Source organism: Pyrus communis, chromosome 9, assembly GCF_041283825.1.
Source record: "Pyrus communis isolate YQ-2024b chromosome 9, ASM4128382v1, whole genome shotgun sequence".
NCBI lineage: Eukaryota > Viridiplantae > Streptophyta > Magnoliopsida > Rosales > Rosaceae > Pyrus > Pyrus communis.
Window position 1 is genome coordinate 10,719,820 of NC_142573.1, and position 27,819 is coordinate 10,747,638.

The 27,819-nt window shown below is 36.7% G+C and overlaps 2 protein-coding genes across 5 annotated transcripts; one reads left to right on the top strand and one right to left on the bottom strand.

Moving 5' to 3' along the window:
- The first annotated feature begins 1,959 nt into the window (after positions 1–1,959).
- LOC137740025 (uncharacterized) lies at positions 1,960–9,144 on the top strand. 4 transcript variants are annotated; one of them, XM_088699983.1, is made up of 14 exons: positions 1,960–2,300; positions 2,415–2,586; positions 3,814–3,973; positions 4,075–4,177; positions 4,876–4,965; positions 5,491–5,604; positions 5,957–6,142; positions 6,507–6,641; positions 6,781–7,286; positions 7,602–7,701; positions 7,803–7,862; positions 8,000–8,092; positions 8,190–8,309; positions 8,416–9,144. In XM_088699983.1, the coding sequence occupies exons 3-14, from the start codon at positions 3,894–3,896 to the stop codon at positions 8,731–8,733; spliced, it is 1,905 nt and encodes a 634-aa protein (XP_088556109.1). In that variant the 5' UTR covers positions 1,960–2,300; positions 2,415–2,586; positions 3,814–3,893; the 3' UTR covers positions 8,734–9,144. The 4 variants fall into 4 exon arrangements, 3 of the variants coding, with proteins under 3 accessions (XP_088556109.1, XP_068335913.2, XP_068335912.2); XM_068479812.2 differs by lacking the exons at positions 1,960–2,300; positions 2,415–2,586 and adding an exon at positions 3,179–3,490; XR_015966515.1 differs by lacking the exons at positions 1,960–2,300; positions 2,415–2,586 and having other exon boundaries at positions 3,535–3,973; positions 8,177–8,309.
- A 4,774-nt stretch (positions 9,145–13,918) lies between these two features.
- Positions 13,919–16,876, bottom strand: LOC137741070 (coniferyl alcohol acyltransferase-like). The gene is made up of 2 exons (XM_068480875.2): positions 16,400–16,876; positions 13,919–14,988 (listed from the first exon to the last, which is right to left on the bottom strand). Exons 1-2 carry the CDS (start codon positions 16,805–16,807, stop codon positions 14,020–14,022), a joined length of 1,377 nt encoding a protein of 458 aa, XP_068336976.2. The 5' UTR covers positions 16,808–16,876; the 3' UTR covers positions 13,919–14,019.
- Positions 16,877–27,819: the final 10,943 nt, after the last annotated feature.

The window sequence follows — 27,819 nt, forward strand, 5'->3', positions numbered from 1 at the left end:
AGGAATTTTATGTTCTCTAGGTTTGGTTTGTGCTCAACATCAATCCCATCATTGATTCAAGCTCATCCCACAATTTTTTTTGGGTTTTCTGAGTTTGTTTTGTTCAATTTTTTTTCTGGGTTTTTTGGTTGGGGGAAGCGGGGAAGAAGGAGATGGGAGGCGCAAAGCAAAGCAGAGGTTGCAAAAGACCCGTTTTTGTCGTCGTTCGGGTCAACCCATATAACAAAAGATCCCAAATCACCAACCCAGATGCCAAAAGGGCGCTGGGTTTGCAGGATAATGAAGATCGGCGACAACCGTTTCTGGTTTGATCACCAGAGAAGGGGGATGATGCTGCTCATGTGGGTTCGCGGGATGCTGTTGGTAGATGAGGGAGACGGCACTAGCAATCCCATTGTTTTTTGGGGGCCTTAAGACCTCCTAGTGAGGGATTTAGTCGAGGCGAGTCCTCCTTTGTCCCATTAAACTTAGTCGCGTCAGTGAACAAACACGGATTGCACTAACTTTTAATCTAAGCCAGTCCAGTGAGAGCTAAAGAATGCAAACAAACACCCCTAATAGGTTTTTACTTTTCACAATTCACAACAACTTGAATCAAAGATGACAATAGTTAAACTAACTTCAGTATTTGTCCACTACATCACTTAAAACTCATGACATCATCATGTAACATTGATAACATCATCACTTAACATCAAGGTTCTAAAAAAAGCTAGGTGCTAGTCGGGAGGCGAGCTGGGGCCTAGCACCTAGCACCTAGGCGGAGCCTAGACATATTTAAGTAAATCTATTGTATTTTGTGTATATAAGTGTCTGTTTATACTTAAAAATATATATAATTTCATCATAAACTAGAAAATAGAATGACATATATATTATGAAGTATTGGAACATAATGAAAACATGGGGAGCAAACATATAATGTATGTTTATTCAAGTGTTCAATAAGTCTCTTACAATTTATTGGAAACAATAAAATGCAAAAGGAAAATTATTTATTTTCTATTTAATTGAGTTGCAATCTAGGCAGGTGTCTAGGCAGGCGCCTCAATAGGTCTAGGCGCTCTTTTTTAATTTTCAAACACTTAGGCATTAATCGGGGCGATGGCCATCCGCTTAGCTCCTAGGGGGTTAGGCGGCGCTAGACGGGAATTTTTAGAACAGTGCTTAACATTAGTGATTTAATAGATGTTGTAATTTTAAAACGTTAAGTAATTTGAAATATATTAAAAAAGTTGAGGTCAATTTGAAATCATCACCCCCAAAAAGTTAAATATTTATATATACTAAACCCTAAGTTCATTTATTATTAGAAGGGAACAATGAAAGCTTTACCCTCTTTGATTTACAAAGAGTGGTGGGCAAAAATTTTGGTTCTGATACCAAACCTAATGCCCTAAACAAACACAAATGCCAAATTGTGACCAATACAGATTTGAAGCCAGTTTTTCGACTTTTCGTTAACTGATTTATCGGTTTCTCAAATGTGGGTCAATTCAGTCAGATTAACAATTTCAAGAAATTGTAAATTAATCCGACAAACAATTAGATCGATTCGATTAAAAAGCTAGTTGATTTTAGTAATGGTAAAGATCAAAGGAAATAATAAACACATATTTTATTTTTAAATAAACGATATGTTTACAAGGCTTGAAAGAGTGAGTTAAAATTTTATAATAGACTAGCAATAATATAGTTCAAATTCGTCTGATGAAAATTAAACATAAAACTTTTTACTTTACAAATAAATAAAAAATATTACTAAATCATCGTACTAAGTAATAATGTACATACATTTTTTTTAAATTTTATTTACCGAGCGGTGAAGTCATAATTAATAATTTTTTTGGGCAATTAGTTAAAAGTCAGAATAACCCTAAGTCGAATAAATGCTTATTGTGAATTACCCATAATGCCCATGCCTTTCCTTTATTATATTCTTGGTGCCGTGGAAACTGTGACTCTGAGTCTGTTACTGCAATAAGTATCAAATAAATGCTTGTACTTCACACATCTCCAGATACACGGAGGATGCGATTTCACTCAACACAAACAGCCCACGTACCCATATAACATAATCAGCATGGTTTTCTGGCAACTGGGTTTCTCCTCGTAATTTCAAATTTCAAAAGCACTTATTAGAAAAGCAATTTTTCGCAAGATCAAATTTAAACACAGGATCAATCTTTGGCCTCACTAAGCTCTGTGCATAAGCAGACAGAAGAACAAGAACAAACAAGAGACAAGAAGCCCATTTCCCCATTTATTTAATTGAAGTATTGTCACCGTTTAGTCAAAGGGCAGGTACTATTTTAGTGTTTTGCTGTTTGGAAGTATTGTTCTGTGTTCTCCAAACATTTTGTTTTTATACTTGCACAAAATCCTTGTTACTTATCAAGTCTTAATCTGCCCAGCCGCATCTTTGTCACTTTTGAGGTGGACAAAGATTTGAATTTCAGGAGGGAGAATTGGTTAAAGTTCGAGAGAGAGAGAGAGAGAAAGGAGAAGAATTTTGAGTTGAAAGTTGGGGTCTTTTCAGCAGCAGGAAATTTGGGTCAATTGTTGACATCTTGCTCTAGCTAATATGTATGCATCTTTCTGCTTTTCTACTTATTTGTTGAGCTAACAAGTAACAACCAACAACCCCCTTTAATTTCTGGTTCTATTTTTTGGTTTTTGATTTCAATTTTGCACCTGCATGTTCTTGTTTTGTTGTGCTTATAATCTTTCTGAGCACTCAGAAAAGTAGGGATCTTTTAATTTTTTATGGGTCGGATTGTGATCAGTGTGAAAAATTGAAAGGAAGGGTCTTTTGGGCAAATGGGGGACCACTGAGATCCGTCCTCTGGAATTGTATCTTCCGTTACTTGTTTCTTTGAGTAATTTAGTTCATCATGTCGCTTAGATTGGAAGCTTTTTCAGTGCAAAGAAAACCCCTTTGCCTTCTTTTGACCTGCACTTTTGAATCTCAGTCGGATTATTGTTTAAGTGAAGTCTCATTGAGGTTCTTGCGTTATTGGTTTGGGATGTCACAGTGAAATTTATTCTCCCATTAGAGGGCATCTACCAAAAATAAGTTTTTTTGTTTACTTTTTGTTTACTTTTATGGAAGGGAATGTAATATGGGGCAAAAAGCAACCATTTTCTCTCTCCAAAAGACCATTGGAAGACTTTCAGAGGGTAGGTTTGATGATTGCTGTCCTATTAACTCACAATGTAACTACTTTTGACTCCCACTACCACGAGGGTTTAGGAAGTGCCCCCACTTTTGTTCTTTAGCAATTTTGTGTTTTTGCATTTGGTGTCCTACCTCCTTGTGTGCAAAAAACCCTTTACTCTAATGATCGAACCGAATCATTCTTCCTTTTGCTTTTTGTAGAATATCATATCCTCATGATTTTCCAAATTTACTGCTTTTTTTGGAAGCCCTGAATTTCGTGGGATGTGAACTGTAAATTTGTAATTGATTGCTGTAATGGAAGTGCACAAGGTGGTTTGCCAGATTTCCCTTTTTATTATTACAATGATTTGAGGTTGTCGTGTCTTAATTCGAAACCGAATTTCGGGTTAACGATTCTGGTCATGATAATGTTTGTATGGTTGTGTTGAAAATGACTGGTAGCTGTAGCATTCATGAGTTTATTTGTCCCCATATGGCTCACAGGTGCACAGTACCATGTGTTTCTAGTTATACATCTCACTTAGGCTTGGTTCTGAGATATACTAAGATTGTCTTCCCGAAAACACCCTACAACTGTTCATTGAAAATTGGAAAAAAAGACAGGTGTTTTACATTTGAAGTGGGATTTGCAGGATCTTGTGATGCTTGTTTGTATGTGTGGGAAGGCATAGCTTCTAGTACCGGAAGCCGAGCTGTTTTGGGTGATCGCTGGATGTGTGTTTATGCGGTGAAAGCCAAACTCCATGATCGCAAGATGTGTGACTCACCGTTTCTGCAAACTGCCTTGAGCCAGTGAGTGTGCATTCATGTTCTTTGATATTTCATTGTGGAGTGGATATTATAAGATATTTCATTGATAATGATTTCTTGTTTTGTTCGATTGCAAATTACAGAAACGTTTCATTTTGTAAGTATTCGCATTCTGGCATCACTAGTAATTCGGAAATTCAGTCGTATGCTGCAAAACAACTTCAGAGTGAGCGCTCATTTTCACAGGTAAGAGCTTGTGGGCATAAACTTGATTTGTGTTTCGGCAAATTCAGGCCTTCTCGAAAACGAATTTGTGCTGTTAGATTAGATTCCCCCTCCTTCTTCCATTCTCTCCTTCTGCTCCATGGTCGATGTCAGTTGCTTCATAATCATGGTCGAAATCTGTGAATTAAAAGTTAAAAATTATGTTAGTAACGAAAGTACATGGGAACCATTCTGACAGTCAAGATTTAGACCAGGAGATGTTTGATTATGCAAGGAAAATAAATTGAGTCTCTTATTTTCATTTTCGGAGCGAGTTTAATTACAAATTCCTTCAGATTTTATTGTTTTTCCTGGTCCGCTATATCTTTTGCATTTTGGAACCACATGGATTATGATGTTAGGTGCAAAGTTCATTATTTCCTACATGACAGTTCCCATTCTTTAAGATTGATAACGGTCCGGGGTTAGCTTTGTAATATTTCAAATCCTGACTTTTAGGATTTTGGTATAATTGCAATCTTTACAATTTAGGAATTCATTCGGGTCAAAGATCAGTCTAGGTGTTTGTTGTTTGGAATTCTGGTTAATGTGGTTCAAATTAATAACTACATAGCATTTTATTGGACATTATTTGTTATAGAGATTACTGTCTGTTGCTTATGTGGTTTTAAGTCACACTTCCTACTGATGCTAATTTTGATAATTTGTTTAACGTTTAGGTGACCAGTCTCGATGAAGGTATTGGAAGATTTGGGTCGTGCACTAAAAGCAGTGATACTTACCCTTACAGATTCCAGCTTGAACAGGATGTAAGTTTCCTTCCTACCTGAAAGCAACAAGCAACTATTTGCGTCTGTAATACTATTCGTATGCATCTTCTCTTAGTCCAAAAGTTCTGGGCTGATTTTGGAGTGGTGGGGATTCGCCACTTGAAGTTATATATTATGCTAATAAATTTGCTTTTCACTTTCAATATGACTTGTGACTTGGCAGCCAATTGTATAACATTATCAACCAGAGAGCATGCTGTAAATTTGCTCGTCATTTCATGGATGCTACGTCATCCCTTCTCAATGTGTGTTTTGGTCTCAAGGGATTTTTAATTTTACTGCAGTAGATAGCATCAGTTCAAATCTTGCTAAATTCCTAGTTTGGGTTAAGCTAGATAACATGTTATAGTTCCAGTAAATTTCTGAACGCATTACACCCGGGACATGCTAGGCGGCATCTCATTGTTCGATTCTCTTCCAACAGTGTCATATGTTTGCTTATTTAAGAATATCTTTGTTATAGTCACAAATTATAATTAACCTATGGAAGTGCTTCTACTATAGGTACAACAGTTGCAACTGCAGCTGCGAGAAGAACTAGAGCTACATGCTATTCTGCAAAATGCAATTGAGAAAAACACTGTTAAATTTTCCAGTGCGTCGTGCCTCCCTAACTATGTATGTTTCCTTTATCCTACATACTATAGATTTGTCTGCTGCCTAGTCATGGCTCTGAAACGTTATATAAGGTCCCCAAGCTTGTCCCAAAAGCAGTGTATTGGAAAGAGGCAACATCAAACTCATATTCCATACAATGGCACAGATTTTGAGCATGTATGATTTTACACCAAATCTTTGAAAGATTTTAATCCATTAAGTTGAACCTTGTGTTTGTTTTACCTTGAGTTTGAACACTTTCCTTAACTATTCTTTTCCATATTCCATCCCTGCTACCATATTGACGGATCATCCAGGTTTCAGATTGGGATTTTAGGTAGTGAACTAGTCTTCTTCTGTCCCATTTGAACAGGCTCAAGAGCTGCTAAGCAATATTTCTGCACTGGAGGTTACAGTGTCAAAACTCGAACAGGAGTTGGTTGCTTTGCAATTCCAACTTAGTCAAGAAAGAAATGAACGAAGGCTTGCAGAATATCGTCTGAGACATCCATCTCCTCAGTCAACGTCTCCTCACTCCTCTGACATTGTGAAACTACCGGTATGTTGTCTGTTATCATTCTTCCATGCCTTCGTTTTCTTTTGATGTCTTCTAAATTGTTCTAGTATTTTTTTAGTGTCTTGAAAGAAGTAGAGTGAAAACTGAAAATGTTGCTGATGTCAATGCATTGAAAGAGTTTTTATTTTATAGATTTTGTTCTAAATGATATCAAATAGTAAAAGGTAGAGTTATTTTAAGCATCAGAAATTTTTTTTCATCTATAAAATATTTCTGGGTGATCGAAGACCCGTTAGCAGCTCTTTGTTTCAGGCAGCTGATAACCAGCAGTAAGAAGTGATGTCATAACATATCGTCTTTACCAAATTCCTTGTAGTGTATTTTAACTTATTTTAACTTCAACCAGATTTCATCTTCTTTGAGGACTTCAGAGCAGTCCAATCGTAAAATACATCATTCCTCTGAAGACGACTCATGTGAAGAGCCGAAGGATCAACAATCAGAACCTAGTGGCAAAACATCTTTACAGTCGGTAACTGAGGTATCTGTTAGTTTTTCATGCTTGGATATTGCTCTCTTTCTCTCTCTCTCTCTCTCTCGATTGATTATGTGTTGAGTAATGTTCTGCAAGTTTAAGTGGTAACCCATGGGATAAGTCTTTTTGTGATTCTTATTATCAGAATGCGGTGGACTCCATTGCAAATTGCCATGATATGAAAATGTCGAGGAAGATGGATTCTGAATCTTTTCAACCTGCTGAGCTCAGGAGGCTTCCTAAGGGGATGCGCCCCAAGGGCCTCTGGGATCATCCAAATCAACTGTCAGAGGAGATGGTGAGATGCATGAAAAATATATTCATATCTTTGGCTGATTCAGCTACAACGTCAAAATCTTCAGTGCAAGAGAGCCAATGCTCGTCTATGTCACCACGCGGACATCTTTCCAATTCCTCTTGGTGGTCATCATCTGAACGGTCGGTGATTTCATCATGGGTGCAGAGCCCACAGGTTGACATACATAGTAACTCTGAAGTATTAGCCTCAGAGAATGCCTGTGATCCCTACAAAGTTCGAGGAAAACTGAGTTGGGCGGAGATTGGGAACTATGGATTAGCGACTGAAGTTTCTTGGATGTCAGTTGGGAAGAAGCAATTAGAATATGCTGCAGGTGCGTTGAGGAGATTCAGGTAATATTTTTTGTTTTGAATTCTTCTTGTCTTGTTTAGGCAAACATTAATTGATGTTATGCATCAAGAAATTATAGTGTGGAAAAACATGAAATATACTTCAAATGGTCCTGAATTAAAAAATACTTCCAGGAAATTTGCTGGTTCTACCTTTAACTCATCATGCCTTTTACTTTATTGTTTTCCTTCGATTGGGTCAAATCTTAATGAGGAAACTTTATGAATTCTTAACGTTATCTTGGAATGGCTAAAATTGTTGTTTGAATATAAAGCTAATCAGAAAGGTTTATGCTTTTCTTTCCAAACTTATAACAGAGTACTTGTGGAGCAACTGGCGAAAGTAAACCCTATCCATTTGAGTTACAATGAGAAGCTTGCTTTCTGGATTAACTTGTACAATGCACTGATCATGCATGTAAGTTTCCTTCATTTACCGTGTATTATATGTCGCATTGGTGAACTTTGCAAAGCATGCATATAGAAGTTATGGAGTTTAATATCTCTTACTGTGAACAGGCTTACTTGGCTTATGGAGTCCCTAGAAGTGACTTGAAGCTCTTCTCTTTGATGCAAAAGGTCTGATTTCTCTGATAATTCTCTCTATAATATGCATTTCTAACGACATTGGAAAAACAATGCCAATTTGGCGATGCCACTGGATTTGCTACTCAACAAAGAATTATTATGTATTGATTGGTGTTGTACTTTTGCAGGCGGCTTACACAGTTGGCGAACATTCTTTCAGTGCAGCTGCTATTGAGTATGTAATTCTGAAGATGAAACCGCCACTCCATAGACCACAAATTGTATGAACTTTGCCTAATGTTTGCTATCAATTAATTTTAACTCTAGTCCTTTAATATACTTCATTCCCTGACTGACAATTGTAGTGAAAAATATCAGGCTTTGCTTCTTGCCCTTCACAAACTGAAGGTCTCAGATGAGCAACGGAAGTCTGCAATTGATACATACGAACCACTTGCAACCTTTGCTTTAAGCTGTGGAATGTACTCTTCGCCAGGGGTAATCCCTACAGTTCTTCTATGTGCTCAAGGACAGCTTAATTTTTATTTCCTTTTTAGAAGTTGAGCTATATTTTTATGTTTTGACATGAAGTACATAAATGCAGGTAAGAACCTACACTGCTAAAAATGTGAGGGAAGAGCTTCAGGAAGCCCAGCGTGATTTCATTCGAGCTTCAGTTGGGGTGAGCAGCAAGGGGAGGTTGTTGGTGCCAAAAATGCTGCACTGCTTTGCCAAGGGCCTTGTGGATGATTCAAATTTGGCTGTGTGGATATCACATTACCTTCCACCCCACCAAGCTGCCTTTGTTGAACAATGCATGTCACAGAGGCGACAAAGTCTTCTTGGTTCGCGCAACTGTGGGATTCTGCCATTTGACTCACGCTTCCGGTACCTCTTCCTGCCTGACAAAATTCCTTTATGAATGATACCTGGTTATACTACACTGCCAAATACCTCAGATTAGTCCTTGACATCGAGCTAAAGTTAGCTTGCCCTAAATAACGTGGTGATACAAAAGATCGGACTAGTTGACAATGCAAGTGTAAGCATGCGTGAAGAAAAACCATTCGGTGGCAGTTAGGGTCTTTCACCTCGTAGACCTCATACCCCTCACGGGGGTGTTGTACATGTTCATGGATAAGTTAACAGGAGTTGAGACAGAGTGCTTGAAGGTGACTGATATGTATTTGCTTGTATTCTAGAATCGTAAAATAAGAGTTGGCAATAATCGCGGCTGTAAGATTGTTCATTGCTTAAGTTAAACGTAATACGTCTGGTAACTTCACAAATTAATTACTCAGGTCGCACAAGGGCAGGTTAATTACTGTCTAAATGATCGTATTTTTATTTGTCGAAATAACGTGGTTCGTTTGCATAGGAAAAACCAAATAAGGGCGACGTTGTCACCGAGTCGATAAGTTGCATCAGTCATGGTTCTAGTAGTTAACCGGAGTGCTGATGAGTTGAGTAAAATGTAGTCTTCATTTTTTAGACCAAACTGAAGTAGTGAAGTTGGTCTAAGCCTTCGATAAAAACTATGATACATTATCAAGGAACGTGGAAAACTTGTTTAATTCCTAACAAATAAAATAGTAGAAAACCATACACAAACTACGTGAAATTGGGTAAGAGGTCCACTTGCGTGTGTGAACAAACCAGCATGATTTATTTATTTATTTATTTGAAATTATTAGTCTATAGTCATAGTGTAGTTGTTCCATCACCACCATAATTTTTAAGAGCATATTATTAAGTGAAAGTTTCTTCTATTTGGCATCACACAACCGTTAGCAAATCATGATGAGCATGCATGGAATAGTACCAGTGAAAGCTACTTAATTTCTTCTCCAAATACTCTAGTCAAAATGTAAGTTTCGTTTAGTTATTACGTTCAATCATCACTAGCTAGTTATTCACCTAATTCAGTAATACTAACTTTTTTATTAGTACTCACAAAGAATAATGCACCAGTTTCAGTTAAACTGTGAAGTATATAAATATATATAGTGAACGGTCAGGAGTTGTTAACCATATTACGGTACTGTTTACTTTAACGAAAAATCACATTTTTACACTAAAAAGTCAATCTTGGTACTATTCACTTTACCCTTTATTTTGTCCTTATCATTAAAACTCAAAGTTTTCAAACATTTTTCATTAGTTTTCCTTATTATATATGTTTATTTCACCCTTCTGTGTTGGCCTCCCTCAACCACATTAGCAACCAAACCCTCAATCACCACCTTACAAAACTTTAGGGTTTTTTATTTTTTTTATTTATTTTATTTTTTTATTTACCCTAGCTGGAAATGTTGTTTCATCTTCCGAGACAAATTGGGAGAGATGGTGTTGTAAGTGTAGGGTTTTTTGGGTGATTTAGTTTCTAATGTCACAAATGTCATACCAACTGTGATAGGTGAACTACTTCAGTAGCCCCTCCACAAAGTCCCATTTATCTTATTTGGTTTTAGTACTTAAATTAATTAAACTCGATCGGTACTTATTTCTTGAATGATTTCTTAATGATAAGGTAAAGGTTGAACTACTTTTATGTCATTCAAATCCCATAAATTAATCAATAAGAAAAAGGGGGTACGTTGATATGATGCTATTCTAATAACCTTTCTTGAGTGCATGAATAATATACCCTAAGTTACACTAACGTACAGCTTCGGGCACCTTCGTGTAGCTCAGATTCCTCTTTCAATCAATCCATATAGGTTGTGATGGCCAAACTAAAACCTATAAAATGAAATAAAAATCACACTTTTCCAAGATTTTCGTATCCTTAACTTTCTTGATAAACCATATATTTAGACACGCATGCATATGATATTATCTGTTAAGTGTGTTTATGACAACTTCGCTCGTCATACCGCCCTGACTACTGAACGATAACATGAACAAAACTATACATATAATAAGGTGATGCCGTGATGGTATTGGTATAAAAGTGTGTGTCGGCAAGTTTTGCCTTGAAAGTGATAGGATAAGTAGTATAAGTCATAACCATTTATCTCATTTGCTGCTAATTCGTACGTACAAACTCTCCATGCAGTTGCTAAAAACTAGTAAGACGTACGAAAGTGGCTCACCCGATCCCTCCCAACAGATTTCTTCACTAGCTTATTCTGTGTACAAGCTGGTTTCTCTTTAGATTTTCCGTCTAGTTACCCCTCTATATTTTTTCCCCAATAAAGCAATCTTGTGCTTGTAGTCAAAGAAAAAAAAAAAATCATATTAACTTTGAGAGAAACATTTATTTGACAAATATGTACGTTCAAACTAAGATTTATTTATTTATTTTTAATACAGTGATTTATTTACACTAAGAATAAAAAAATAAATTGGTATCATGTCATCGATTAATAGAACCTACAACATCTCATTTACAAGTAAAAAAAAAAAATGGGAGACTTTGGATGCAGTCCCTAACTATCAATATTCTTTTACTGAAGCATTGTTGGTTTTCAATTTTTGATTGAAGTCCTTGAAATTAATGTAATAAATTATTTCTATGTATGTTACTATATTTTTTAAATTAAAAATTGAAATTTATAGTTGTTTATATTAATGAAATTTTAAATAAAAATCCATAATTTGTGGGGTTAAAAATATTAAAATATAAAATTATACTATTGTGTGTATGTGTATGTATGTATGTATGTATATGTATATATATATACACACACATATATAAACATGGGTACATTCATCAAAATCAACAAAAAAATATTGTACCAAAACATGGGTACATTCTTCAAAACCACACAAAAAAAAGTAATAGATATTAGGCTTAATAACTTAGTAAATTTCTTCGATTAAACTTGATATAGATACATTCTCAAATCAAAAGAAAAGAATGTACCCATATAAGTTTAAAAATGGATTAGAAAAAAATTGAATAGGTTTTATATAAAAAAACAAAAAAGGGTACATTTTACATAGAACAAATTGGTATATTTAAGAATGGGTACATTTTATGTCACGCCCCGATCCCGACATACGGCCAGGATCGATACGTGACGTCAACAAGTATCTATATATATCTAACATACCTCATCTCCCGAATATGTACCAAGCGCAACTCAAGATTCAGATTGCATAGAAATCTTTGTAAACTTTATGGCTGCATCTAACCTCCTCGTTAGATTGCCTACATACCCTAAAAAGGGATCAAGTCATTCATAGTTTACTATTCACTACAATTGTCATATATCACAATCCGTTTAAACTGTAAGGCCTAACATTTTCTCATTCAATTGTTAGAACTTAACAAGCATGAAATTCCTAGACTCAGGGCTACAAAACAAACCCACATGAAAATCATGATTTCCCTTCCATCCATCATATAAGTCATTATGTCTCAACATGATACCGCAATTCACAACATATATCATATCAAAGAACCAACGAAGCACAATAACATTCTCTACTAATTTGACCAAAATAATAACAATCATATCCATATCTTCTAAATTCATACTTTATGAAATCATAATCGAATCGTAAAAAATCCCGAAGGAGTCACCCAGACGTCCACCAGCTTATACAACGGATAATTACTTATACAAAACAACAACAAAGCCTTTTCTCATTAAGTGGGGTCGGCTATATGAATCCTAGAACGACGGATAATTGCTTATACTCTTCTATAATTTAGAAGTAATATTTTTACCTTGATTAAATAGAGGGGATCTTTAATGTAGGTAGACAAATTAATTAACAATTTGATGGAAAATTGGACTGCAAAGAGAAGTGGAATGAGATTTATATCAACCATAGATGACTAGTATTGATATTAACCATACATATCTGTTTGGACCCAAAATTACACCATCGGCTCAAATAATCGAGGCCATTGGATGATTAGAGATTTTTCTTAACATTACTATTGTTTTTTTTTTTATCATAGTAATTATCTTGAAAATATGTACAGAGTTGTGATACGCGTAAAGCTCCATGCATAAGAGGTTATGTGAAATGCCGTGCAGCATTAGAATCATATCTTACATGCAAAACCACATGGAACAATACCACAAGGATGCAATTAATATTGGATGATCAACATGTGGATACGCCTTTTGGATTAGTCAAAATGAGGTGATTTGATGGGATCAGGGTGGTTTTGCAGATAATGCAAAACTATCAACCATGGTATTTTAATTATCATGCATGCATGGTTACACTTGGACCAATATAGTGGAGAAAGAGAGGTTTCAGTTGGAATATGATGCATTCATTTGGTTAGCCACGTATGTGGGAAGATATATTTAATCTTTTCAAGGAAAATTAAGAGATAGCCTTTATCATATCTTGGAGATATTGGACGGCTAAGGTGATGGGACACAAGTTTGAGTTAAGTCATGTTCTACAAAGTTAGAGCGACAATTGGACTCTACAAAGCTATCAAGCCGTGCCAAGCAAAAGATAGCTACTATAAATACAGAGTCGCAGACAACATTTGGGGGCCCCTCCAATTCAACACACAAATTGCCCTGCGTAAACCTCTCAAACATCTTGAGATTTTTATTTTCTTTTTTCACTAACACACCTTTTGTTTGGATAAACAGCACTGTGAAGGCAACCGGTGACATCTTCAGTTTGGATAAACAGCACTGTTGTTGTAGAATCAGCCGTTCCCGGAGCACCTTTAGTTTGGATAAACAGCACTGCGTCAAGGCCGACCGGTTATCTATCCAAGTCTCGGTCGAGAAGGATTTTCGAATCCTTATTGGTAGAGGTTATATCATTAACCATCTCGGAGAAGTGAGGTGTTACAGGTTACTATATTCGGCACATTGAAAGCAGAATTTGATATTGAACTTCACAGAACTAGCAGCCTTGTATTTAGGCTCGAGAACCCGAAGGCCGAGACGTGTTTCTTCCTTGGCCGCAGTTGCAAGATCTAGAAGTCAGTAGCGCGTTCAACGCAGCATCAACAAATTTTACTCCTCGGCTGAGCTTGGCCGACGAGTTGGCACGCCCCGCATCAATCGAAGGACATAGTTAACTCATTAGTTACTCGGCCTGCGCGCCACTTAGGCTTAGTAGTTTTTAGGGTCAACAACATCCAAGCAAACCAAAAGTCTCTTGCATGATTTTGATAAAAAGAAGATACAATATATTGCAGCAAGAGCTAGATTACTGGTAAGGAATTGAATAATGAAATAGCCAGGCAACACTACTTGATTATATCTAAATTTACCTAATTAAGATAATCAAAAGTCAAGGGCCTTAACACATGAGCAGCCTCTTTCTCCATCAACTCCACCTGCCCCTTCATCATGTGCATGTACACAATCCAGTCACCATTAGCAACTGGACTTGGCATTGGCATGACATACCCAGCACTGCCTCCCCACGGGAAATGGTACGACCCGAAAACAGGCGAGCCCCACCCGAAATCCACCTTGGAGCTGGGGAACCGTTGGCCGGACGACACAAGAAATGCTGGCCCCTCATTGCTCCCACTGTCGTATATTTTGGTCAAGCATGGCACTGGTCTATGAGCCTCAACCCAATCTATCAACCCCAAAAAATGTTCCTTGGTCACAGCACATTCCAAAAAATCATGGACTTCCTCAGCTACCCAACTCAGTGGCTTCTCTGTTAGGTCTTCAATATTTTCCCCACCAAATGGAATAGACAGCACATTTCCAAAGTATGCAGCCATTAGAGTTGCATGGTCGTTTTGGTAATTTCCCTCACTTAATCTTGTCCGTCCATCAACAACAATGCCCATTTTACATAATTTTTGGGCACGATCATTACTAGTGTCACATTTTGCTACCATTTTCCACAAGAATGCACAGAAGGACTCGAGCTTGGTCCTTTTGTAGCCATTGGAGGTAGCTAGGGCTTGGAGATTTTCAAGCTGCTCGGATGTGATGTAGTATATGCGGCTGATGAGATGGTCATGATCATCAGTAGTACGGCCTTTACTGGGAGGCGGCAACGCCGTGATGGGCATGTACATGTCGTTTAGGGAGGGGTCGATGTGACCAGGACGACGAGGGTTAAGCAAGGAACGACGAAAAGTTGGTTGGATGGTGAGGGATTTGGACTGAGCCATCTCAGCCCATGAGACCAGAAACATGTTGGTTGAGTAGGCATCTGCTATGCGATGATCAAATGTGCATGCCACCACCACACCACCACAGTTGAGCTCAGTTACCTGTAATTTAACAATAATGCTATTCTTACCATCTTATTATACCACATTTAGTATACCACATGATGTGGAAGCTTAGGTGTCAACCTAGGTGGAATTTCTATTTATTTTATTTTTGCTTAAACCCTACCCGTTCAACTTCCCTGTTAGATACGTTTCATCTCTCCACCTGGTTTGAGTCCAACAGATGATAATTCCAATGAAAATTCAAGCCAAAACCTTCGACATCGGGATATAACATGGAATGAAATTTTCATTCCTATAGAGGATTAGGAAAAGATTTTGGTGCTAACCAAAGGTCCATGAAGAAAGAGTAAAAGAGGTTGTCTTCCAAATCTTCTTCCATTCGGAAAATCCTCAACAGTAGAACAGAAAGGAAAATATCGTATCCAATCCTTTTCAGATTTTTGTTCAATGTTACTGGAATTAAAAACCTATGAAATCCAATGTTTGGCTAGAAGGCATAAACCATTAAAATTGCAAACTTGATTTGGTGGCAGAGCAAAACAATCACTGGGAGCACCATTAGGATATTCGGTCAATTGGCAGTGATTAAGCGGGTCGAGCACCATCAATCATTAGGTGAAGGAAGGTGAAATTGGAGAGCGAAGAGGGAGGAGGCCCCATCGGTGAGGCTTGAAAATGGGAGCAAGTAGGTTTCATTATTATTTTTTAATTATTTTATTAATAAAAATCATTGAGTAAAATCGTAAATATCCACCTTAGTTGACATGGGATTTTTTTAACTGATGTGGATGTCCATCTCAGTTGCCACATAAGATGGTATAAAATTATGGTATATTTAAATGGTAAGAATAACATTACTCGCAATTTAATTTGTTTCCACAATGTTAGGAATTTCTTTTTTAAATAAAAAATATATAATTATTTTTAACTGAAATTTTTTTTTTTTTGGGGTTTTTTTTGGGGGTGGGGGGGCGCGGGGTGGGTGTTCAATTCTCGGAGTATTTTATAACCCAAAGCACCATAGATTTTTTTACGGTAAGTAATTAGAAAAAGAAGTCTTATTATTCACACACATTTTTTATTTTTTATACACTTTTGTTAATTTTTGTCTATTGATATTCTTCAATTCATTCGATTCAATGGCCGAAAACTGAAAGAGGTGTGTGAGAGGTAAAAATAGGTGTGTTGATTGCACCATTCTTAAAAAAATTGTCCTTCTTGCATGGTGTTGGAAATATTTTGTCAAAGCGAATCATCCGTGGTTAGGAAAAAATAAAAATTTGGTGAGTGCATTGTAGATCAAGTGACAGGTACTGTTCCTTTAAAATATGTTACGTGTTAGAAGTTCATATTCATAATTACATTCCATAATACATGCACATTTCAACTACACAGTAGAAACGTTCGAAACATGTAACAGGAAATGACATGATAGTTAGGTACAAACCTGGACAGCCAAGACGCCATGCTTCTTCTTGGGCACCAGCTTGCCCTCAATGCTCTGATCAGGGTCATAAAAGTTGAGCTCCTTAAGCTCAATATCTGCAAACGCTTCGGTGAAATCAACGCCGCGGTTGTTGCATAGAATCTCAGGCTCCCCGTCAGAGTTAGGTACCACCTCACCGGAGAAGGCGTAGAAAGTCACAAGAGCTTGAGCCATGGCCTTCTTCAGAACCCCAACCATGGACCCAAAGCTCATGCTTTGCTTATTTTTGTAGCAAAAGAAAACTCCCACGTCCAAAGGTGGCAAAAGCAAGTCAAGGTTAGAGAGTGGTAGCCAATACTCTTGCAGTGGCAAGGCACCTGCCACCACTTCTTGGTTGCTCGTCGTCACCTTGAACTCTCCTCTCCCCATGTTTTTAAGTGATTATTTAACTGCTATATGGTTAATTTAGTTTTTGTGAGCAAAAGAGTAGAAGAGAAGGACTGAATTTATAAGGAGGAATTGGAGAGTGAAGTGACGTTATAGCCAATAGGATCTTAAGGGGACGTTTGGAAGGGGGAAAAGGAAGAGCTAGCTAGCTAGGTAGCCAAGCCGACAACCCTCCACATTTTTTCTTACTTTTCTTAAGGGTAGTATAAAGAAAAAAAAAACCCTGAAATACGTAAAATATTTTGGAGTAATGTATGTGGCGTAAATGGTTCAAGTCTCAGATATGAGTCAACATCTACTACTAGAAAATATCATTTTGCCGACAAAAATCGATGATAAGATCTATAATCCTATGTAACTCATTCCGGAAGATCCGCACTTCGGATTTTGGATCCGTAACTTCTAAAGATCCACATTATACTTCTAGAATAACATACTAAAATCTTACCACAATCCGACGGTCGGATCTCCGCCACTCACAAATTCATGTGGCAGTCAATTAGCCGATTAACTATGAAACTACATTAAAACATTAAATTTCACTAAACGGATGTCAAAAATGGTTTCAGAACGTCGAATTATCCTAAGTTAGATCCTGGGTCAAAACCCAAAAAGAATCAACAAAAATCAACGGTCAATGCCAAGGAATATTCTGAATATTCCTCTTCTTCAACCTCTCCGGTCGCCGGATTTTGCAGATTTTGCAGATTTTCTGGCAATCTTTAGAACTCCATATCTTACTCATTTCTCAACCAAATTCGACCCATAATATACCAAAATGAAGTTAGAGAAGTGTAGAACAATATTATATCTGCTTGAAGTCCAAAAGGTGGCCGAAAAATGGTGTGAAAGACGGCTGTCCGCAGAAAAAAACTGGGTTCTCGCCAGAATTTCTGGTCAACCTTTAAAGATCCATAACTTTGTCAATACTCAACGAAATTGAGTGATTCAAAAACGAAAATCATAGTTTGGAACGAGACGAACAGATTGGCACCTTTTTCAATGGCTAAATCGCCGTATTTTGGCTAGAAAATAGTCTGGAAGGTCACGGGTTCACCGAAAACTGGGCAAACCTTAAATTGTTATAACTTTCTCATTTTTCAACCAAATCACACGATCCAAACATGAAAATTTATATAATCAACGACAGGAATCGATTTATAGATGTTTTAAGTTCAAAAGATGGCTGAAAATTGTCTGAATCATGCCCAGAAGTCTCGGCCCAAAACCTTGTTCTTCGAACTCGTGTTTCTGGTTCGTTTTCAATGAAACAAAAATCACAATGGAGTTTATGGTGGTGAGGACATGCAGATAATGGTGGTTTTGGTGTTCAACAAGCCAAAATTTTGGTGGTGGCGGTGGTTTGTTCCACGGGAAGAAAGGGAGAGCCGAGAAAGAGTGAGAGAACTTTCTAGAGAAAGAGAACGGGAGGGAAAAGGAAGGAGGGAGAGAGTTCCAGAATTTTTGGGTGCCCACGTGTACGCACCCAATAGTTAGACAAAAATATCACATGTTTAATTAATTATCAACTTACCAAAATATCCTAAACGTTCAAAACCTCATAAAATCTTTGTTATAATTCCGAATCACATTCTGCTTATACCCACGCGTTCGTAGCGACGAATACTACAAGGATACGCTATATATAGATTTTACATGACATGACAAAGTGGTCAAGCAAAGTCAACGCATTTGCCTCAAAGGGTATTTTCATAAATTCACTTATTAAAATTATAAAGACAGTAAAATTGGGAACGGACCGTTACATTTTACATCACATGTTTAACACTTTTATTTTGTTTTAAATTTAAAATAAATTCGTAAGATTTTTAAAAAATATTTTGTAAAGTACTATGGAGTTGTAATTATTTAATCATTCATCTCATTCTATAAAAATTTGTATGTGTCATCAGAGCATTGCAGTGACCTGCCATAGAACCCAAGAGCTTTGAGCTCTAACTCTCAATCTCAGGTGTGATGGAAATGAATGTTATGTTGAGTTTAAACTTGAATCCATGTGTTTTTAGCCCTGTTATCCTCTGCAAATGCATGCATGTCTTCCTCGATGACAAACTCTGGCGACCTCTGTGGCTTTCCCCGACCAAACCACGGCGAGTTAGCCATCAAGAAAGGTACCATTCTCTTCTTCTCGTTGAGAAGTATGATTTTTGCTTTTGAATCACTCAATTTCGTTTGAATATGGAAGAAGTTATGAACGTCTAAAGTTTACTCAGTTTCGGGCGACCTCCAAGGCTTTCGAGCCATTTTTCGAACAAATAAAAGTGAGTTAGCCATCTAGCAGGTACCATTCTCTTCGCCTCGTTGAGAAGTACAATTTTCATTTTTGAATCACTCAATTTCGTTGAGTATTGACAAAGTTATGGAAGTTTAAAGTTTGTCCAGTTTTCCGGCTAGTTACCCAGTTTCCGACAGACCAGTCGCATTTCAGGCCATTTTCCGGCCATCTTCGGCCACTTTTTGAACTCCAAATATGTACAATCTTGTTCTACATTTTCCTAGCTTCGTTTTGATATATTATGGGCAAAATTTGGTTAAGAAATGAACCCGTTATGACCATTTGAAGTCCCAGCCATCACTTTCCAAATTCCGGTGGTTTACATTCAGAAATAGTGTGCATTATTACATTGTAGTTCCAGAAATAATGTGAGTTATTTTGGTTCACTTTTATAAATAGTGTGGGTTATTTTGTTGTAGTTCAGGAAATAGTGGTTCACTTCATAAATAGTATTGGTTATTTTGTTGTAGTTGAATAAATAATATTTGTTTTTGGCCAAATTTTTTTTGTGGTCCCGTGGTGACGCACCACTTTCAATGTTATCCTTGTGATGAAAAGGTTGTTAATTAAACTCCCTGGTGAGCCCTGTTAGCAATTGAGGTCCAAATCCAAACTTCCATTAGTCTTTCGTTAAAAACACTCATGTGACTCTCACATGGATTGGTCAAATACATCATTTCAATCCAAATTATATCTTATTCCATAGACATCTAGTATGACTTAGGTATACGCTTGTTCTTTCTGGGTGAGTTATGACATACACTTGTTTTTCTTGTGAGTTAAAAAGTTGGCATCTGATTCCAGTGCACAAAGCAAATTGAAACAAGTGAAAATGAGAGATAATTTACAAGAATAACTTAAAGAATTAAAGACAATAGGTGAACGACATTGCAGTTATGCATTCAGACGAGTGAAAGGCATTGCAGAATTAAAGAATTGAAGACAATGGGTGAAAGGTAATGGAGAAAATTCAATTTTCACGTCTGCCCTCTGCAATATGAACTTCAAGAGCATAAGAAACTTAAATAATTAAAATTCAAAGAAGATTAAGAAAAAAAATTGAAAGGTTGTGTACTAGCCAACTATAGTGTGCATCAAACCACACTACTAATTAAAGACAAAATTGAAAGGCATATATGCATTCGGACTGGTACAAATTGATACAAGAATGAAAATTCAACTAAGACTAAGACTAAGACTCTAACTCATGATCAAAGACGTGTTGGCATTGAAAAAAAAAACAATGGTTTATTAGAAGTATTATGATTTCCAAAAGAAATTAAATCATACCTAAGAAATTATACACAGCTTCACTTTCACCTCTTCTCCTAGCCATTGACGTGGTTTTACAGGTTTAGTTTCACTCTTTACATTCAAGCTTTTTTCTATGAAATCTAATTTCTGTTAAACCCTAACTCATACTAGATGTCCATGGAATATGATGTAATTTGAATTGAAATGGCGAATTTGACCCTCCATTGATACTCATGTGAGTTTATTTAACGGAAGACTAATGAAAATTTAGATTTGGACCTCAATTACTAATAAGGCTCACCACGAGGGTTTAATTAAAAGCTTTTTCACCACAAGGGGCACATTGAAAATGTCGTGTCACAAGGACCATGAAAAAAATTTGGCCTTTGTTTTTCTCTCTTCCATAAACATTATGGGTTATTTTGGTTCGGTTTCATAAATATTTTTTATATTGATTACATAGTATTCTACCATCATTGTTAATCACACTCCATATTATCATTAATCATAATTTGCTCACATAAATTGTTAAGGACTTGTAGCATAAGTGGTTCGATTCTCAACATTGCCTCTAGCAAAATTGAATGAATGAGTTTAAAATAAAGGAAAGGAAGAAACAACAAAATTGGACATTGCTGATGACAAAAAAGTTATGGATCTATTGAATTTACAATTAGAACATATTGTTTCAAGAAAATAAAACAATAATAATAATTAAGCATCTTGATCTTAATCAACAAGCACATTGTGATAATAATTGATCATATTGTAAGGCCTGGTTTGGTACTGAGGTGATTCTGAAAAAAGCTAGGAGCTGTTATTGTGTTTGGTAAACATTCAGCTTCAGCTTTTTTTTCATAGTTTTGGATGAAAAAAAAGTCAAAAACAAAAAGCTGCAAAACCCAGTTTTGAAAAATCGGTTTTTTTTCACATCTGTTTTATATAAAAGTTTACCAAACACTATAATACTGCTTTTTTTTTTCAAAAGCACTTTTACAAAAAAAAATTATCAAACACTTTGCTGTTTTATTTCATAGTTGTTTATTTTCACAGCACAGCAGAAGTAGCTTTTTTTCATAACACAACAATACTAAACCAACCCTAAGTAGGGTCAACATAATCAAGAAATGACTTTACAGGGACCCTCGTTCCATTCAGCTCTACCTTCATTGTCTTTCCAAGGCAACGTTTTCGCATCGACCTGATTTCAATCCGGCTGAAAGTACTCCCGGTGCTGTTGAATTCGCAACTGCATCATAGTGGGTTGTAGCACCTCTAATCTACTGACACAGTCGATAAATTAGCTTTCATGGAGACAATGTATTATTTTATGAGGATAAACAAAATGTATGAAAGTACCACATGATAAAAAGTGCCACTGGGAAACGAAGGCCCTGAGTTTTGGTGACGGTACTTAATAAAAAATGCATAAATTTCTAACCTCGTCCAAAAGTCTAAAAACAAAACTTAATAACAAAATAATTAACCAACTATATATGACGTTATTCTTTATTACGAATTTATAAATGGAGAATGTTTGTAGGAAACACTCAATGCATCAATATAATGGGAAGCCCAAGCCTGAGCCTTCGGTATCTACAAAAATATGCGGCAATGTCCAAATCTTGGTAATCCGTGAAATTTCAAGATTGTGCTTTAGTCTCCTTCATCCTCCTTATATGCTTGTAAACTTTACGATTGTGTTCAAGAGGTCTAAGGTAATCAATTAAATGGTTTAGATGATATGATGGGAGTATAGACGAACCTAATTCGGAGTGCGTGAGGTTACATCTTGGGTTATTGAGTACTTTGACCATTAGCCCCATCAAATTCACCAATCTTTTGTGCCTAACCTTCGCAACCATAGCCGCCTGCACCTACTTCCAGAAACAATACAAACAACTCCATCAGCTCAGAAACTCACAATTTCCCCTAATTATAAAATCAAGAATTGAAACGAAAAGAAAGGGGGAAAAAAAAAAAAAGAAGAAGAAGCAGAACACTTAGTACCCGCAAATCACAATGTAATATAAAACAAAAATGCACATCAATATTCTAATTTTCTTAGCAAAGATTGTGACCTTGACCAAAATTTCCAAGTTAACCTTACAAATGAATGTCGGCAACATTAACAAAGTAATGAAGTTCTCCATCTTCTCCACTAATAACACCAACATCAATCAGTGATCTCTGCCCTGCAGAGGCCAATAATATAAATGACAAATTAAATGCAAAACCGAAAGAGAAAAAAAACATATATAATTAAATAAATTATATCTATATGTGTCAATTGATTTCTCAGTAAGTGAATTTATACATATGTATCTGTATATATTTCAACGTGAGCAAGCTGGTTTTCGTCGTGTCAAAATATACACACCCACAATTAGAGCTATTAGCTTAGATAGAGTTTTGCTTGGTCGGCTGTTAAAAAGCAAGACATGATATTAGTTTGGCTACCAATTGATTAGTTTCAAATGGAAGAAAGGATTAAGGAACAAACTACTTGACTTTTGATCAACCTGTAGCTTGCATATACGAGTAAACATCCAAATTTCTTTATTCTTCTAATGACTGCTTATAGGTTTCTGTTTATAGAATTAATATGGTTTATGGTTCAGAAAAGTAGGAAGGAGAAATTTTAAGCATCATTGTAAGTAGAGGTCAACATAATCAAGAAATGACTATACAAGGACCCTCGTTCTATTCAAGATCAACCCAACATTCTTTGAGCCTCACCCAAACCTCTGCATCATTCAAATGAAATCTCAAAATTCTCTTCTGTTGGCTTTCAATGCCATTTCCATGTTCATCATCTTCTTCCCCTGCTTTTTTACTATGGCGCATGTTGAGGCCTCAAGACCTCTTATAAGGTGCACAAGATAAACATACTTTTTAAGTCCATAAAACGGAACAATCACAAACTACTCAAATATTGAAACCCTAATTCTGCAATTCCCGAATAAATAACAGATTACAAAACGAAATTACATCAAATTTCAAATGAACAATCACAAATAGAAGACCAAATCCTAATTTTGCGATTCCACCAAACATTGAAACCCTAAAATACACAATTTTATACGCACCAAACCCTAAAATAGAAGGTTTCGACCAAAAAAAAAAAATAAACCCTAAAATAGAAGACCAAATCCTAATTCCTAAATTCCACAAAACAGTAAAACCCTAAAATACAAATTAAACATCACGTAAATTAGAGAATCCACAATCTTATACCTGCTTATACTTCTTCTATCGCATTCCGTCTGCCATCTTGATGATGAACTCGGTGGAGAAGATGTTCGTAAGCTAACCTATAGTGATATCCCCAACGGTTTTAGCATATACTAGTAATTGTGCCCGTGCCTTGTTGCGGGTTTTAAAAGTGTATAAAATTTGTAAAACAGTTTAACAAATATGTATATGTATTCATCATATTTATAGCAAGGAACAAACATAGAGGCATAACAGATGGTTGGGCAATTCACACAGATAGAAAAAACCCTACTCGCATTGAGACGGAGATCTTTCGGAAACCGCACAAAGTAGTCTTGTGGAAGATCAAAGTTGTTCTGTAAAAGAAATACCAAAACTGAAAAAAAAAATAGGACTTTAAATTACAACTAAATTAAGCAATGTCAATAATTAAAGGTTCAAAATTTCACCTAAATGATTCGAAATGGATATGGATGCTTACGGCTAATTGTTGTAGGAAAGATAGAAAATTTGGACCATTGGGTTGCATGTAAATTCCTTTCCAGAGAGTTTAAAAAATATAGCAGTTTGTGACATCAGTTGAATGATATGGTTGAAAAATTTAAAACTAATGTGGACATTCAATTTTTATGTCTAAAACTATAAAATTAACTTTAAATAGAACAAATCAACTTGGTTGCCTCCAGTGTGTCTACTAAAGAGTAAATGTGTGAAAAAAATATGCTGGAAAAGAACAGTAAATCAAGACTAATTGAAATACGAGTTACATTCAGATAGTGAACAATTTGGGAAACACATGAGCAAGAATAAAGTTTTATGCATCTAACTGTTCTCAGAACTGGAAAAGTTAAGAACACTGCTAAACACTTGCTAGAAGAATTTTTTTGGTGTTTTTGTTTAAAAGTGACTCCAATGATGTAAAAATATAATTTAAGTGTGTTTTGATGTGTAGTATGGTCCTGTAAAATTAGAAACAAAAAATGATCTAATTTCTAACTGATTAATCATCTATGGAAGGAAGAATGTGTCTGACCACATTCTATATTCCTAGTTAAACAAAACTACACAACCCAAAACCCAAACAAAACCCCAAATCAATTTGAAAAAAAAAATTAGTCCAAATGAGCTCAGCCCATATCTCTCTCACATTCTTCTTTCCTTCCTCTGTTTTCGTACCCCCTAATCCTAAATTTTTCTTCCATCCCTTCTCTACTATTTTTCTCTGACCATCCGCGAAACCTGAACACCCCTCCTTTCCCCTCCTAGTTTATTTCAAACGGCCTCCAACCTGATATATTACTTTGCAATATCCATCCTCCAACTCAATGTACTTCCAGATCTTCCAGTTTTCTCCAGCAAGAAAAACCGATCTGGGTAATTCGTGAGAAAAAGATGATTGGAGAGCGACAAAAACCAGGGTTTCATACAGAAAGAAACCTAGGTCACAAAATACTGAGAATGCCGACACAGCGAAAAAAAAAAGCAGAAGAATAAACGAAGAAAAAAATCGAGTCAGAAGCCAGAGCAATGAGGTCGCATGGGCAATCAGGGCAAAACAGTCATTTTCCTGTGAAAAAACTCAAAAAATGGCACAGAAAGAAGCATTTGGAGGGCATTTTTATCTGTGCACTGTCCGTGAAGGAATAATTCATTTATTTGTTTTAAAAGTTTCAATCCAAATTCATGAAGCTCCGACTTATCCGAACTCCGACCCGATTACTAGGTTGGTGTTTAATAAACGATAACATACTTACAAAATGTTATTACTAATTGATAATGCACTTACATGAAGTTGCATACTTTAATCGATCAAATGGCAGTGCACTATATGGCAATAATACTTTAACCAATCAAATGGCAGTTTCAAGGTAACTAATAGACTTGGCATTTTTTACACGATATGTTAATCTGATCTGAAACAATACAAAAATAACAAATTTCAAGTTAACACGTTAACTAATCAAGTTATTATCGGATCACATGTTAAGATCTAGTTAATAACGGATACTTAACAGGTTTACCTACAGGTAACCTGTTTCAACCAAGAAGAAAAAAGTTAGTTTGATAATTTTAAACTACTAGAAGACTTTAATATTATAGCCGTAGTATTTAATCTCACATGAGTGAGATTAAAAAATCCTAAAGCACATCAAAATTACCAAAGCAATTTAAAAATACCAAAGCACATAAAAAAAATTCATAATAATTAATTTACAAATGTAAAAAATATGCAAACGCTCGTGATCGCAGCCTCTACACTTTGACGATGGATACATCGTCATTTGGATTTTAAAACCTTACAAACCCTCGTGAAAATTTTTTTTAGGAGAGTTCAAAACAAATAAAAAAATTTTTTTAGGAGAGTTCAAAACAATAATTAATGTTTAAAAGTGTGAAAAATGTAAAAAAAGAAAAGAAAAAAAAAAGAAAAAAAAGAAAAAAAAAAAAGAAGTAAAATATACAAATGCTCGTGATTGCATCTTTTATGCTTAGTGTGACATCCCGTCCTGGGATTATTAGAACGCACGTGTGAAATTACGTTATTGCCCCTAGTTTGTTTTTGTCACGTTTTTGGTTGTTTTGTGTGGTGTGGCATGTGTTGGACCACACACACACACACACTGTCACACTCTCCCTCTCCCTCTGTCTCTGTCCCATGTCTCTCTCTCTCCCTTCCTTCTTCTTCTTCCTTCAACGTACGGACAAACACCAAAACCACCCAAACCATCACAGATCGAGGAAACCAAGGACACCATTGAACTCGTGAGGTTGAGGCGAGCACAACCATACCATTTTCAGGTGAGAAATCCTTCGTTTTCACGTCGATTCGACAATGGCCGATTTGAGTACTGTTCATGCAAAATTTATACATTGAGCTTTTGGGATTTCTAAGCTCGTAGGTGTCTTAGTGAGGTCCTAAGGAGCGTCGGAGTAGCTCGTTGGACGAAATTGGACGTCGGGAAGGCCTGGTTCGAAGTTGGCCGAGTTTTGAGTTTCGAGACAGGTATGATCGCGTGGTTTTTAGCTTTTAAAAGTTGTATAACGTGATTCTACTAGTCTAGGGCTTTAATTTGGTTCAAGAATCATGAAAAATGGTTGAGAAACGAGTGAGAAAACAAGGTTTGAAGTTTTTCCAGTTTTCCGGCGCTGGCGACGTCGCCGGAGTCTCGCTGGAGAAGGAGACGGAATATTCCGTCAATTCTGACGGAATATTCCTGACGCCGTTAACGGAATCTGTCAGTTTTGACGGAATATTCCTAACGGCGTCAGTTGACGCCGTCAGTGTGCGCCACACGTGCCTGCACGTGGCCGGCGCGTGTGGCCGTGCCTTGGCCGGCGCGTGGGGGCGCGTGCGGCGGAGGAATTTTTTTCTAAAAATATGGTTGTGAACCTGAGGTTGTGTAGAGCACGTTGGTATATTCATTTGTCCATTTTGAGCAATGTATGAGAAGTTATTGCGATGAGTTGGTTATGTGCTTTAAAGTTAACGTTTTTATAGTTATTTCGCATATAGGTGACACGTACCCCGTGGACGAGCGTTCGCACTCGAGGCAGGGGGGCTACGACCCTTCCACTTACCAGTGAGTGGGCTTTTGGTTTTCCGTATATACCTATATACATTTATTTTCCCAGAAATTGTTTGAAAGGGTTAATTGTTTTATGCCATGCACTTTATTGTTATCGTTTATGCATCATCACATGCATTAGTAGTGGCTTGCATACACATATGCATATTGGGTGCTGTGGACGCACAGGTAAGTGGTATTCATATTTACCTACAGCAGTAGTTTGAGGTGCTTAGAGAACTCATAACCTGCACCCCCGGTGTTAGTGCTCCCGCCCAGAGTAGGGCACAGTCCTTCACGTGATGTTCACTTCCCGCACCACACGCTCAGCTTGGATCCAAGTTAGGTGCACAGTCTTGTCGTACAGACCACTTTAGGTGGTTCCGACTCGTAGGTGACCCGCGATTATTCGCACAGCCTTCACGTGATCGTAGCACTAGAGCGTACATATATATTACACCCAGGCCTGTCGTACAGACCACTTTAGGTGGTTCCGACTCGTGGGCAGGTTCAGTTATTGAGTTTGAGATTTGAGCTCTATATGCAGCCGTACAGGTCACGTTAGGTGACTCCGGCTGCCAGATGTTATGCTATTGATGTGATTTATACCTGAGCACTTGCATATCATTAAGAGGCTTTGACATGGCACATTGTTGAGCATG